This window comes from Hirundo rustica, chromosome 5 (genome assembly GCF_015227805.2).
Source record: "Hirundo rustica isolate bHirRus1 chromosome 5, bHirRus1.pri.v3, whole genome shotgun sequence".
Taxonomy (NCBI): Eukaryota; Metazoa; Chordata; class Aves; order Passeriformes; family Hirundinidae; genus Hirundo; species Hirundo rustica.
The window spans coordinates 59,279,124-59,294,767 of record NC_053454.1 but is presented as its reverse complement, the minus strand read 5'-3'; the positions used below and the strand labels follow the sequence as shown (position 1 = coordinate 59,294,767).

The 15,644-nt window shown below is 36.6% G+C and overlaps 1 protein-coding gene across 6 annotated transcripts in view; it reads left to right on the top strand.

Moving 5' to 3' along the window:
• LRBA (LPS responsive beige-like anchor protein) overlaps nucleotides 1-15,644 on the top strand; it is a 366,633-nt gene that overhangs the window by 84,274 nt on the left and 266,715 nt on the right. For 4 of the 6 annotated variants that reach the window (XM_040065849.2, XM_040065847.2, XM_040065852.2 and 1 more), the window contains exons 31-34: nucleotides 4,531-4,664; nucleotides 12,778-12,856; nucleotides 13,122-13,255; nucleotides 15,447-15,508. In XM_040065849.2, the coding sequence (XP_039921783.1) occupies nucleotides 4,531-4,664; nucleotides 12,778-12,856; nucleotides 13,122-13,255; nucleotides 15,447-15,508 (409 nt within the window). The remainder of the gene's footprint in view (nucleotides 1-4,530; nucleotides 4,665-12,777; nucleotides 12,857-13,121; nucleotides 13,256-15,446; nucleotides 15,509-15,644) is intronic. The other 2 variants (XM_040065850.2, XM_040065848.2) reach the window with 1 other exon arrangement.

The window sequence follows — 15,644 nt, the reverse complement described above, 5'->3', positions numbered from 1 at the left end:
GTGAATGTTAAGGAGTAAAATGTATTGATGCTTTCTTTCCGTGTGATGCATCTCTGCCCCTGTGTGAGGTTGCTTAATGTAGGTATTCTGATAAAATTAATGCATGATTAGAGATGACTTGTAAAATATATTATTTTTGTAGATCTGAGGAAATATAAAGCAGCTTGTTGATGAATATTTTATTCATATGTGTAGCAATACTTAACTTTTTCAGAAAACACTTATCAGTTTAGCTGCAGAAAAAGGACTGTCTTATCTGTGTACTCTTTAGAAGCAAGTGCCCTATTATTTAAGGGGAGTTGAAAGCACATTAATTTTTAAGACAGTTCTGACAAATTTACTTGATTTAATAATGTGCTGAGCACTTCATGTTTTCTACGTAGTTTATTTGCTACAATATTTAAACTCAATTTCCCACTGTCTCGCATTCTTTATGCCAGTTACGTTCATTTTTCTTACATTAGCATTTAAATAATCTTTCAAAAGAAGAACACAAAGGAACATTGGTAGCTAATGGAAAAATATTTCTTTGGAACGCATTTGCAATTCCACCTAAATAGTCAAAGAAAATATTTTACTACCCAAGGAAGGAAAAATGTAGGAATTTCAGAATGTAAATAAACATGACCCATGTCAATGCTTCAAAAATCTTACTTTGCTATTCCAGTATGTGGTAAATATGAATATCTGTACATGATTGCTGAGCTGTACTTTCATACCTTTGAAGAAGGCCTAGAAGTGGAAACTCCTAGAGCAAATCCTGCAGCTGTAACATTGGTTGGTTGCCCTGTTGAAAGTGAAGACATCCATGGCAATTAATGTGACATTACCAATACTGCAGCAGTGCACAGCTAGAAAGTCAGTATGTCAGGATACTTGGGTGTTTTGATTTGTGGTTCTCGAGCTACTTTAAGGATTTTTTTGCATCAGGAGGCTGTGGCAACTGACCAGAAGACCAGGAGAATTCACAATTTGGGGTTTTCTTGCATTGTGCTTTTAAACAATATCCAGCACTTCTTCTGGTGATGTGCATCAGATTGACACAGCTCTTGGAAGGGACCTTCTTTCCTCACCAGAAATACTTTTTATTTTATTTTGGCTCAAAAATAGCAGTAATTTCAGTTGACTGTTCCAGATCACTATCTAAAATAAATTCTGTTCAGAAGTAGTCTGAACTCTACAGCGAGATGCTCAAAGCTTCTCTTTTCTTTCAAGGGTCCAAAGCCCAACAGAACCTTATTGTTGTTGAATTTATGAAGTAGATTTGTTGAAGTCTTATTCTTTAGCTAAAAGCTAGAGCTTCTGTTTCAGTGGGATACAGTAAACAATGTGGATTTCCCAGAAAAGTTTGTGGGAGTTGATTACTCTCTTTTGAGGTGTGTGGTGACTCTGGAATATTCAGGCACTTCCCTGTGTCCTGTTGATAAGGTAGCATGTTCTCTTGTATTTCAAAGTCTGAAAATGATGTTGGGTAATTTAAAAAAAAAAAAAAAGGCAGCAGCTCTCCTTTGCAGCTGTGAATAGAGTAAGTGCCAGATTTCTGGTGCTGGTAATCTGAGTATCTTCCTTGTAGTGATTGCCATTGCTAGATGCTGAAAATTATGCTGGAATGAGTGTTAGAATATAGTTCCTTTTTTTATATGCTTGTTTGAAAGTAAGTTACTGCAGGTTGGAGTAGCAGCTATACGTGTATTCCCAAACCTGTACAGATTTGAAGGTGAGGTGGTAGAGAAAATATCTGAAAAGGCAGAAAGGACTGTTCTGGTCATTTACTGCTGTCTGTTGCACCCCAGGGGGAAAAACCCAACAAAGTCTTAATTCCTTTGCTTGAATGCACCTCTCCTTGAGTAGCTGGAGTGTCTGACAACTTGCTGAAACTACTCCCTCAGTGCAGCTCCACTTAAGCACACTGAAGGTCAATAGGAGTTTACAGGAAGGGATGATAATCTATAGTGTTGTGCCAGAAGGCTGTTGGAGCTGGGATTCCTTTTGCCTGCCCTCGTTGCTGGCTGCAGATGAGCACTGTTAAGGTAACAGTTCTGTCCGCACACAGCCGCCCTTGCTCCTGTGCAGCTCCAGAGCTGTCACTTGCCCTGTGAGGAGCTGCTTTTAGTAGTGCTAAAGCTTACTCCTCTTGTAGAACCTCTTCTTGATCCTCCCAGCATGTTCACTTCTTGATTTTCATCTGAAATAAGTATTTTCTAATATTAAATTAGGTCAAAATTCTGCCATGTATGTATTTTGGTTTTTTAAGGTGTGGTTCTGGCGTGTTCTTTATGACTTAAGTGCCACCTGTTTTGTAGTTCCTGGGGCCCTTAGTAGAGTCAGAGAATAAAATCAAAACATTCATAGGCATTCACAGAACACACTTATCCTGATTTGATGTTTTGAGGAAGTTCTGAGTCAATGTTAGCCCTGGAAACAGAAAGCTTCTCTAAAGGACTTGTTTTTACTCTTATGGTAATTCGATGTTTTCCAATTTAAAATTATTTACATGATTCATGTAAGTTTGAACAGGCACAACCTATGTGTGCACAACTTCCATGTGTATGTGCACTGAAATTTGTCACTAAACATTCTCCCAAATCCAGTCTATCATATCCAATATAATTGTGTCTGTATTAGTTAGCAGCAAATGGATGATTATTTCTGTATTTCTGTAACTTGGTGGGTGTGCAAAGAATTTTTTCCAGATCATGCACAGAGATCTAATGGAGTCCACCTGAATAGAGAGATATTTATAATGAGAAGTTATACAGTTTTGGGTTTAATATTATTGATTAGTACTTCTTGAGTTGGATATCTATACAGTAAAATGACTGGGTTTCAGTGCTGAATTGTGAAGGTTGGAGAAATGTCCCAAAGTTTACTGTGTGTGGGTGCATTTGTATTCTGTAAACTTGTATGCATTTCCTAACCCCTTCCAGGTGTTTGAATGTGTGTTATAGCATAGTAGGAACAATTTCAAGGCAGTCAATGTCACAGAATCTTGAGAGATCCCCTTCTTATACCTGGGTGGTACAAAATTAATTGGCAACGTGACAATAATTTAAAAAATGCTCTAAATATGTGATTTATTTCTTAGCCCATTGTTCGTTTTTCAGGGAAACAGACATGCACATATGAGCAAAATTCATGGTTTAGGCACAATATCTTGACTTGGGGCTCAGGTGTTGTTGCTTCTATTTTTTTAGTGACTAGTTAACATTAGCAGTCACCCTTATAATGATGTGACATGGTGACATGTACTGCCTCCAAGTATGGTGCCTGCCTACTCTGGCCATTGAGGAGGGCTGATTTAATCAGTAACATGGTCTAGCTTCTGTGACATCCTTTGACATCCTGTGACTGAGGAGGGGAGTCAAATACAGTCCTCCTTTCCCCATTCCAGCAAGGACTCTTCTAGAAATATTTGAGAGAACTTCTTTGGTTGTTCTCACACCTGAATTTAGGTCAAGTTTCTGAGTTACTTTATTTAGAAAATGAATATTTTAAAGCTATTAAGGGAATACTTTCAGTGTGTAGTTGTATTACTGTCAACAAAAGATGTGATTAAATAAATTGAATGTTGAAGATTTTCGGCTTATGGTTAACACCAGGTAATTAAAAGTAAGCGCTGCAGTGGGAGTACATTATATATCAGCCGTACTCTTTACCTCATTAGCTGGGGTTTTGCATGTTTATGGAGCTAACTTGCAATTAAAAGTGCCTTTAACGTATGCTTAACAAGGCCTTTTAGGTATTTGGAATGAAGTACTACAATTTAATTGAAATTGGTATAGCATAAATACGTGTCTTTGTAACATGTCAGATAAATTTCCGTGCCTAACTTGTCACTTTGCATCTTTTCCTGTGATGTAGTCTTTAATGCTGACTATAAGGCCTGACATTTAGCTTGTATAAAAGATGGAGGTTCTCTCTTAACCCCAAGGAATGTTTTGATTCGTTATATAAATAAAACTTGATTGGCAAGATAGACTTAAATTCATGCCTTAGCCGTGTTTTTGAGATGTGTGAACGTTTGTATGTGCATGCAGATGTCTTAAGATGCTTTTAGCTATGATATATCCTTTTTCCATCGGTCTCCTGTTCTGCATTAGAATACCTGGAGTAAAAGACTATCAATGCATCCTTCAGCATTGGTAATTCACCTTGAAGTTGAATACTGCAGTATCTTTTGTAAATAGCTGCCTGAAGTTTAAAAGCGAATCTTGGGAAAAGTTAAAGTGTAAAGAAAAGCCTCCTTGTGGAACATTTTTCCTGGTGATCTGCTAACTTTGTGCTTTTAGTCAAGGGTTCTGTGGAAGTGGATGAGATATTAAAGTGTAGCTTAAAAGAGCCTACCATCAACAAGGGAAGTGTCCTTAGGTTAAGGTGGCCTGCAGAAGATGATCGAGAAAGAAAGTAGGGAAGCAAAGGGGCTTTTGCAGGACGTGGAAGTGCTAGATGTATGAAAAGGGATCACAGTAGTGTGGGCATTCACATACAGTATGATATACTAACTTTTACTGACTTTTTGTCTTCACCTAGGAGTGTTGTTGTACCAACAAAGAAATCAAGCATTTCTTCTTCTGCAGCTGCTATTGGTGCTCCTGCAAATGCTGTCAGTGTGGTTTCTTCTGTAGATTCAGCCCAGGCCCCAGATTTGTCAGGAGAATCTCCTGGTAAGTAAGGGTTAAATTAAACAACCTGAATACCAACACTCCTTCTGTTGCTTCTCTCTACATCATCATTCACTCTGAATGCCGATAATATAAAGAAGAAATTACAAAAGTAGTACTGTATTATCAAAAAAACCCCAATTTTGTATCAAATGCAAATGTCTGAGCAACATTTAATCTTAATTTCAAGATTGTCACTTCTTCAATAGAGCAATCATGCCATATTAACATGTACTTAGTATAAATATGGTGTATTCTAAAGAGTATTTTTTATTACAGATTAATAATGTAAAGTGTAAGCTTATTTATAAATTCTGGGGTGTTTGAGCAAGAGTATATGTGTTAGTACTAAGTAGAACTGGAAATTATATCCAAGTGTTTCCAATAACCTGAGGTCAAATTCAGTGTTGATGCTAAACTAATTGCTTTGGACAGTTTTTTCAGTGGGGACAAAATTGAGTAGGTTGTTTATAAGCAAGTGTTCCTTTGAACCCTTGGTCTCTCCGGTTGTTCTGTGTGAGATAAATGATGTTTAACCTTAAGTGCTGTGTCAAAGGCATGCTTTTCTACTTAGCCATGTCTGAATCACAAGGCTGTGTAGGATCTTTGTGCCCATGAAGTTTGACTTCAAGACTTAGAAGTGATTCGGATCTTAATCAAGGAAATCTCAAGCTACGCCTGATTATTGGTGGTTTTTTTTTTTCAATGTTTGACTTTCGTGCTTCCTGGTTTTATGAACTTACGTCCAAACTGCAAGGACTGGGGAGAAAAAATGTGGTCTGTTACCGTGTCCTCTCTCACTCGTGTGTCTGGGAGGTATTTGTTCCCATCTTCAACTGCCCATTCCATTTCTGGAGGAAAATTTAAAAGGTTTTGCTCGTGTCATTCCAAAGGAAAAGAAGAGCTATTGAAATATAATGTGCTCTTAACTCTTTGTGAGAGGGAGAATCCCTTTTGCCACCAAAACTGCAGGAGGTAGCACTTTATTAGTGTAGGAGTAATATTTGAAGTACGGAATTAGCTGTATTTTGAAATGTCAAAATTCTTTGGGGAGGATTGACTCCAAGAGCTAATCTTGTTTTAAAAATAGTAGAAACTTCACCTGCGTTGAAATAGTTTAAAATAATTGCTAATTTGTTAACTTTTGACTTATTTACCTGGCTTAGTTGTGGGCTTAATTATTACGGTTTCCTTAGTAGGTATTCACTTGCTTATAATAAAAAGAAAACAGTTGAACATTGATTTTCAGATTTAGTCAGTCTTTTAGGAATGTAAAGCAGAAAAAAATCAGTGCTCCTGTGCCCATAGAATGTATGAGAAATCCAGACAATAAACAATACTAATGTAGTTTGTAACTTCCATCATGTCTGGAAGTTTTGGCAAAAATTGGACGTGTAATCTGAACTGATATGCATAAAAAGAAACTAATCAGGATTAAAAATAGACATGTTTAGACTGGCAATATAATTAATTAAAAGAAAAAGTAAAGGGATAAATGAAATCATGCTTTAAACAGATTAAAACATGAGACTGTTCCTTTTTCCCCTCTGTGAAATAATGGCATGGAAACAAAAATCTTGCAGAATTTGGAGTGGTTTGCATCCAGTGTTGCTCATGTAAATTGCACACATTTAAGTTTGAAATCAAGTTATCTATAAGGCCTTAATTTGTTTTTTATTAGAGGATGGAAGTAGCAATAAATAAGCTTCCTATAAAATCAAAATATAATTAATGTAATTTTCCTCTGAGATTAAATCACATATTCTTTCACTAGTTTTTATTTTCGTGCAGCAGAGAATCAATGCATTGTTCTCATTTTTCCAGCTAACACTCAGTATAAGTCTGTTTACTTTTTTAATTATGAAATAAATTAAACTTTAAAAAAAAAAAAAGTGCTGAGATTAGGGGCTTTTGTAGTGAATATAAATTTGGGGATATGTCATGTTTGGTGTGAAGGCTGTTAAACATAATTCCTACATTAAAAACCACATCTCAGATGGTATTTTTTAAAGTGAGTTTTATATACATTTGTTTGATACATTTAAAAAATGATAACATGCATAATGTAATTATATATAATTACTTTTAATATATATAATATATAGTATGTAAAATATGTAAACACCTAATGCTTTATGATGAAGACTGGAGCAGATTTAGTCCAAAACAGGGCTGAAAGTGGTATGCAAACATTGAAATAAGATTAAATAGTAGGTGATAGTGTTCTAATAGTAATGTGTACAAACACTCAGTTTGGGAATTAGTGTTATATGGTATGTGATCAGCCTGTAGATGTGATGTCAGAATTGCTTGGCTGACATAGGATTTGTGTTGAAATATTACTCTTTGTGGTTCCAGATGTCTCCATTACCATTTGTGTTTGCTCAGAATTCATCAGGCTCCATCCCAATAATTTTTCCTGCAGTTTGCATCTTGCCTGTAGATCAAGGGTTGTGAACATCTCAGATATTTGAGGCTTAAAGATGCTCCCATATCACAGATTGTGACATTAAAAAAGTGGAAACATGTTTTGGCCTCAGACACGGCTTTTGTGGAAGTTTGTTCACCTTTACTCATTCAATCTGCAGAATATTGCATAATACAGAAAGCCTTTCCTGAATACAAACGTGCCCCCTGTGATCTGAACTTTCCCATCAGTCTGTTTCTGCTGTGGCTGGTAGTTGGGTTATTGGTTTGCTGTCATCTTGGAAATGAGGGGAGGAGATAAACCTGGTGGCCCATCTTGAGCTACCGTTCAATGCCTACTGCCGAGGGTGGCATTGAACAAAAGAGCATATTTGCTAAGCAGTAATGTAAGAAGGGTGAATTCACTGGAGCTGTTTCTTCCCTGGGTTGTCTCTCAGAGGCTGAATGTGCGATGTGACGCAGAGGTTTTACACATGCTGTGTTCAGGAAGGGCTACTGCTAGGACAAGACTAATATTTGGACAGGCAGGACTTGGCAGAGCTGCCTGAGCTGTAGTGAGCATGCCAGTGGGGTGTCTGTATTTTTGTTTGTCAGTTAGTTTTCCTTTTAAATGTTTCCATTACAGTCACAATGTTCTGAAGTGGTGAGAATTTTTTTAAAATGTTTTGCAGTTTGCACTCCCACTGTTTTCTCTAATGCTCTGAGTTTCTCTGTTTATGTACTTGACTGATTTCACATGTGTTTTATTAGTGTTTCACTCCAAAGAATGCAATCTCGAGGCTTTCACTATTCGGTTTCCAAATGGTTGTTCAAATACAATTTTTATGAAGGGGGGTATGAAAAGGCTGAGGGAAGCAGGAGTGAATTGTCTTTTGTCCTTTCTGACGTTCTGAATGTAGAAAAACACTGAGAAGTTCCATTCTGTTTCTGTTGCTTGCCTCTCCCCTTCCGACTTGAAGTTCTTTGAGTTTCACTTGTTTTGCCTCTGAGCCACACAGAGTTAGTTACAGGATTTTTCCTTTTCTGGGTGAGCTGTTCCCCAAACTGTGAAGTTGTAAACAAGGACATGTCAAAGGGTGAGATGAAAAAAGAAGTGAATGCTTGGAAGAAACACGAGGATAAGCAATAACAGCAGATAAAAACGGAGTTGTGACTCCTGAATTCCAGTCTAATACATAGAAAATGCAAATTTTCTGCGACAGTTGGCTTGTTTTGCAAAGATGAATGGTATTCATTGATTTTTATACATAGGTGAAAATGAACTTGAAGTCATGCAATAAAATAAATTAGCAGGAGACAAGCTAAAGTAAGAAAAATGATCATGAAGTGAGTTACCATCAGTGCAGAGGTTGTTCAAGCAATTCACTGGATTATAGTAATTATTTCAAAGAGAATTCCAAGTTAATGGTGACAATAGTTGAAGGCTGGTTATCAAAGCAGAATGACACTTTAAAAAAATCTCAGATTCTGATGATATGCAGTAGAAATGGCTTCATACTGTGTCAGTATAAAAGCTGTTTTAAAGCCACTTCTCTTAAAAGAAGTTTTCACCATTGTTTCATGAAATCTGTTTTGGTTTAGCCTACAGATGTGTTTATGTAACAGCTCCCTTATATTAGCTTGTAAAACCTTTCATTGTAGTCTTGCATTGTGCACTTCCAGCCCCGGAAGTGTATATTTGAATGAGCTCATTATTTTACTAGGTACCTCTTCCACCAAGGGCACTGGTGCATTTATGTAGGGTGGGTCTGTTGTACAAAATTAAGAGGTATGGTTATTTAATGCAACCCTGTTGTTTTTTTTTTTTTTTTTTTTTTTAATACCTCACCTCCACCTCCTCACAAAATAAATTATCGTGTACTGCTTGTGCATTGCCAAGTGCGCTTTGTAAGTGTACATGCAAAAGCATGAGGATCTTGCACATCTTTTTTAACAATATTTTATTGCTCGAGACACTATTTGTTTAGACCCTTGGGGACCTTGAATAAACAATAAGGTTTCACTGTAAGGGTGCTAGACAGATGATCTATTTGCATTTTCTTTTATGTTCTTGCAAATGTCTGTAAAACTGTCAGTTTGAAGGAGCCAGTTTATCAGTGAAAGGATAAGGAAGAGATAAGTCTGTTTAGTTCCACATGTTTGAAGTAGCTACTGCACTTACCCACATGTGTGTTGTGGATGAAAATATGCTACTGAAGTATTTTCATCTTTTTCACTAAAAGCGGAAAAAAAGTGTAATAAAAAGCTACCGCTGAGTTAAATAAAGTAAAGAATGTACTTTCACAAAACAAAATCTGCGTGCAAAGATCACTATGCCTAATCCCATTGAAAGAACCCTGAAATTCTCAGCTGGGATAAATCTAGAGATTCACCCCTTTTAGTGAAATATATCTGAGTTTGGAATGTGGTTTTAGGTGTTGATAAGCATGAAGAAATTCAGACCATAAATATCCTTATGTAATCTTCAAAAAGAGTATCACTTTATATAGATGCCTGCCTTATGCTTTGTTAAACTCAAATTATCAGTGCTTTTTCTGTTATGTCTATTTTTGAAAGTTGGTTCTTACTTAAAATTTCATAGAGTTTTAAATTTATACTTAATCTGTTTTGTGCAGTTTTCTTTATTTCTAGAAGAAAAAATAATCGTGTCTTGTGTTGTCAGCAATTTCCTTTACCTCCCACTCAAAATACTTTTACCAGTTTTGTTGAAAAAAATGGAAAGCCAAAAAAGCCCCAGCCCATCCCAACAAAATAAAACAAACAGCAAAAAAGTCAAGTTACCCTAGACTATGTTTCTTTATTAGCCTTGTGATGTCTATTATGCCGTCTCATTGTCCTTGCAGATGTTTCCCTTGACTTTATTTTCTCCCTAATTTTACCTGCAGTCATTTTGCTGATGGCCCAAATGCTGCACAGAATTATTTTCATCCCGTTAAATTTAAAAACTCATGCTGCTATGCTTCACTGTTAAGTCTTATTTTATCCTGATCTTTGCTTTAATAGCGTAGGAATTTAGTTGTATATATTATTGACTATACAACCATGCCCAATGAGTAGTGGATTACTGGTGACAGATTTTAGATGTGGCAAAAAGCGTGTGAGCATTTCTGTATCAAGACATGCTGCTTCCACAACTTGTGTGTTGAGAGGACTTTCTTATTTTGAAGGCTCTGTGTGCCATTTCACTTTGGTACTATGTTGGATTACCCAGATCAGTGTGCTGATTTCCCTTTATGGGCAGTGTGTGTCTGTAAATCCACTTCTGGACACGTGGACTTCAGAGTATTTTTAAGTTAGAGGGACTCGGTAAGTGAGAATAGGGATGTTGGGCTTTAGGGAGAAAGATGGGTATTCTAGTCAAATTATTTAAATATAAAGTTCCTCAAATGACTGTAGTTTTAAAGTCTTCATTATAAATGTAGTTTTAAAGTCTTAATTAGGAAAAAAAAATATTGTAGCTATTAAGTATCTGTCAAACCACTGAATCATGTGGCTTTGTTGCCTTATGTGGGCTTTGTTTTTCTGTGCAGGAGGCTGTGTTCTGATTTTTGGCACATCATTTGACAGCTTTTCTGTTGGGAATACCCAAAATACTTTTCGGTGGTCTCACCACAGAAAACCAGCTGTTGAAAAAAAAATTAATTATATCCGTGAAGATATTGAGAGCATTTATAGAATCTTGCCATCACCATTGAAACTTATAGGAGTATACATTTTATTAGTCTTTATTAGATAAACTATTTAGGATACAGTACCCAGAAGGTTCACTTTTCACTTTGCTTTCAGCTGGAACTTTTTTCACCACTTTCTTATCCTTCATTCTGTATGTGCCACTCACTTTCCTTCTGGTTCTATCATACCCATACAGCAGTCAACATAAGAGCTTCAAGTTGAATTTATGAAAAGCACAAATGAATCACAGTCAAAAAGATATCTCCTATATCTGAAGAAAGAAAAAGAAATGAGAGCAAAATGTTTCATGGTTATGATATTCTAGTTTATTTTATTAGTTTCTGTGCTGCCTTTGAAACTAGATTGGAGAAAACCACCATCTCTGGATAGAAAACCGAAAAAACCCTCACCCATCAGAAACCGTTGATATTCCTTGGAGGAAGCTTTCTGTGCCAGAGTTTTGGAGAAGATGTTTGAAATTGGACAGGAGAAATAAATTCACTATCTCAGAGATCTGTCTTGGCCATCTCTTTCCAAATCTTCATTTCACTTCAGTCAAGTAGCAAAGTCTTTGAAAAGTTGCAATTGACACATTTTGGTAGATAGATTCAAGATCTCAGCAGCTGATTTCCAGACAGGCTGCATTTAACTGAATTAACAAACGCCATTGTGGGTGGGACCATCAGAATTTTTTCTATAGCTACAGTTCCAAGAAGGGTCATGTCTTTGCTGAGTTAGATGTGAGAACTAAAATGAAAATGATTAAACTCTCTTATTTCTGGCTTTTTTTTTTTTTTTTTTTCCCTCCTCCCCTCCTTTCCAGCAGCATAAAAATCTGCAACTGGCAAGGTGAGAGAAAAGAGAATAGGACAGGGTCTCGGGGTGGAAAGAGATAGGATTGCAGATGGACTGGGAGCAGTCATGCTCCTGGGAAATGCACAGAAACCTGTCTGCTAAGATTCATTCCTCTCTATAGCTTGGAATGCAGTGTAAGATTTGTGAGTCACCATTCCTATCCTGGCAGAAAATATCTGTGAAGTCTCTGGCTGTCTTGCTTGCCCCCTGTTCATCATTGCTAATACCAATCCATACTGCACTATGGAGGTTGTATTTCTCTTTATATACTGAACAGCAGAATTTAATATTTACAGATTCCTCCTGTGCTGATGAGAGCCATGTAGTGTCAATTTGACATAACACAACTGCTTTTTTTTTTTTTTTTTCCTTAAAGTGTAGGATACATAAATGACCCAGTCTTCCCTATCAACCTTTGAATAATTGATGTGGCAAAGTTAATAACTCATAAATGAGGTTATACCACTGCCATCATGCTAATGACACCAGCAGTGCAAGGGAAAATTTTATCATAGCTGCCTCTGTCAGTCTCAGTTTTGTGAAAATTTAAGCCTGACTCTTGAAAAAACCCACTCATTGTTTTCTGCATGATTTGGATGCAATTTTTTTTTTAATTTTAGAAAAAAATATTAAGGGTTTTCTGTGCAAGTTACTTGAAATTAGCTGAACACTTCCACTAACCAAAAGAGGCAGCTTTAAACCATTCCCATTTGGCTGTATATTAGTATTATTATATATATAAGTGTACTATAGGGATATTAAAGATACACGATGTTGTTTGTATCCTCTTCTAGGGTTTTAAATGTTAGAAAATTTGTTCAGAGAGGATCCTGGCTTATAAAACCAGAAGGAATCACTGCAGCTTAGTCTGATTTCCTTCAAAACAAACTACAATGGTTCCTTAAATTACTTTCTGTCCCTGCTAAAGCAACACTTTCAAAAATTGCCATGACATACCTGGTAAATATGAATGCAAGTAAATAGGACTCCTATGGACAAATAAAATACTTGAGGTACAAAGAGGTGGAAGGGTTTCATCCAGTCCTCACACAATGCTTGAAAACCATGGTTTCTCCGAGCTCAAACTCAAGTTTCTGGCCTGTTTTTTTAATCCCTGGAATGTTTTCTTATATAATTTGTTTATTATTACTTTCTCTTGTAGGAAGGGGATCATCTAATTCAAAATTGCCATCTGTTCCTGCAGTTTCTTCAGTGCCTGAGGATTCTGCCTCCAATATGAGGTAACTTCTCCAATTGATCTGAACAGCTGTGCTGTGGCTCATGTTATTGATATTACGATTGATATTCGGATACCACGTAACTTAAGAATGTCCTTTTGCTGATTTTCAATAACTAATGAAGGTTTGGGAAAATATTGAGTGTTGGATAACTAATTCCTTCTTATACATGTATTTCACTTAAACATTGTCGAAATTCTAAATTCCTTTTTACAAAATTTCAGTGACTTCCTTCTTTTATTGCTAATCACACGTATCTCTCTACTAGTATTACAGACAGGCTTGAGCATGCTTTGGAAAAAGCTGCCCCACTTCTGAGAGAGATTTTTGTGGATTTTGCTCCTTTTCTTTCTCGGACTCTTTTGGGCAGCCATGGGCAGGAGTTGCTGATAGAAGGTACAAGTAAGTTTCCATTTTAAAAAGGGGGGGGGGTTGTGTTCTTTGTTTTACCTTGGAGACTGAAATTTTCTTTATTTAGAAGCTGTCTTCTTGCCTTCCAAAACAGTGCTGTCCAGTGGATTTCACTGCCTCCTCTTCCTTCTGTCTTTAGCCCTCTGAGGTCACTATCCCCTCACCTTTGCAATCTCTGCTACCTCTTGTGTCTATCTTCCTTTGTTTTCCAACTCTCCTGGCCATTTGTCCTATAGAAGCTGGTGTACAAAACGTGTTTTGTGAGCTCTAAGAGAAATTTTGGTGTCAGGGTCAGCACTTTGTAAAGTATATAGTGGGGTGAGTTGGGTACAAAGACGTGACACCTTTACTGGGACGTTGTAACGGAAGGGTTCTTGGGGAACTGTGCCAGTGGAGGGGGTTCTGGTCTGTCTCTCACGCGTGAGTCTGCTGCTGGCTTTTTGGTTTCTCACTGGAAGGGGGTCATACAGTTGTCAGTGTGGAGGAGAATTCTCTGGGACATCTGAGAAGATGAGAATTCCTGTGCACTGCAGTGATCCTTGATCTTCTTGGTGGAAGATTGGCATGAAATGGTTGAGATTGAGGTGATGAAGTTTTCTTTCTACTGGTGGGTTTCTCCCTGCTTAAAATGAGGCTAGGATGTCTGCAATGCAGACATTAATGTCCTCAATTAAAAAAAAAAAAAAAAATTGCATATTGGAAAACTGAATTTAGCAGTGCAACACCAGTTTTTCAGTTTCCTCAAAATTTGGCTGTATCATATAAATTGCTTTGTCCACTGATTTTTAGAGTGAAATTTTTAGGTTTTGTCCTGTTCAAGAAGTGACAAGGAGAGCTTGTTGCAGCTTCCAGTGCACTCATGATAGACTCCCCTGGTTGCTTTACTTGAGCTGATCACTCGCACATGAGCTGTGTTTGCACTAACAGATTTAGTTTCTACCTAGGGAATTAAAGTTCTTTTAAAAATGTTTTTGAAACTACTCATTTCTTGGATTAGTAGAGTCATCCTGTTTGTAGTGCTGAATATGAGCATTGTCAGAAACACAGTTAGACTATCAAATGCTGATAGGTGTTTCGCTGAAGACTGCTGATTGAGACAAAAATTGAGACTTTATTCAACTTCACAAATTAAAGTTATTTAGTTAGGAGTTTAGCTTGCTTTCCATATGAGGTAAGAAGAAATGGAAGGAAGAAGTGTATAAATTGCTTTCTGTGAGACCCAAAAAGATGGGATTCTACTTTTGTTTATGCATGTGGGCATCATTTTAGCTGTTAAACGTTTTAATGGAAGCTGCTGTGTGAACAAGTTTATTTTATTCATTCAATAAGAAAAAACAGAAAAGCACTTTTTTTCAAAGCTTTATTTTCTAAGGAACTAAAGATATACCATTTTAGTTACTTTTTTTTTTCTCTGAAGATACAAGAAAATCAGGTTCAAAGTATTTCAGCTGTAGTATAATTATATGCATGGATAGATGAGTATTTCATAAATTGGATGAGCAAAAAAAAAAGCAGGATAATCACTGGGGGTGTATGAACTGTCTAGACAAAAATAAACGGAGAAAACCAATTTTTGGTTCTAAATTCCAGTTACAGACTGACAGAGAACAAAATGTGAATACAATAATAATACTCAAATTAGTTTGTAAACAACTGAAAATATATAATAGGTTACTGCTTGCACTTCTGCTTAGGTTTAGTATGGGGTTAAGGGTCAAAGTACTAATAAGAGTGTTTGGGATGTCTGCTGCCATGAAACAAAATGGAAACTTGATTGATAGCTGGGGGCTGAAAGGAGAACGCGCAATGGAGAAAGCAGAGGTCATAAAGCCATTTCCCTCTCTGCATATATAATGACCCAATCCTTCGAGAAATAGCAAAATGTAGATACAGTGGATTAATATAACATATGTTAACCACACTTCTGATCATTTTGACATACAAACGTTTATGAAACTGAGTAATGGGGGTAAGAATTACTATTAGCTGCTTCTTTTAGATGCAAGGCATGGAATTTATTATTTCCGCCTCACGTACGGTACTTTTGTTTTGTGCTGAGAAAGTAGGAAATTGAACTGGAAGTGGCATGAAAATTTCAGTTTTCTTTTGTTTGTCAAAATAGTTTGTGCTGGTTCCATATAAGCATGCATTTATGTATTTTTTTTTTTTTTTCCTTTTGTAGGTCTTGTGTGCATGAAATCTAGCAGTTCAGTTGTGGAGCTGGTGATGCTCCTTTGCTCTCAGGTGAGGTTTAAGTAACAATGTCTGAAATTGATCTGTTTGAACACAATGGAAATTACAGATAAAATTTTACTTTAAATTTTACTTTTAATTTAGGTTCATGTGTAATAGGTAAAAAGATAAGGTACAAGGCCTTTTG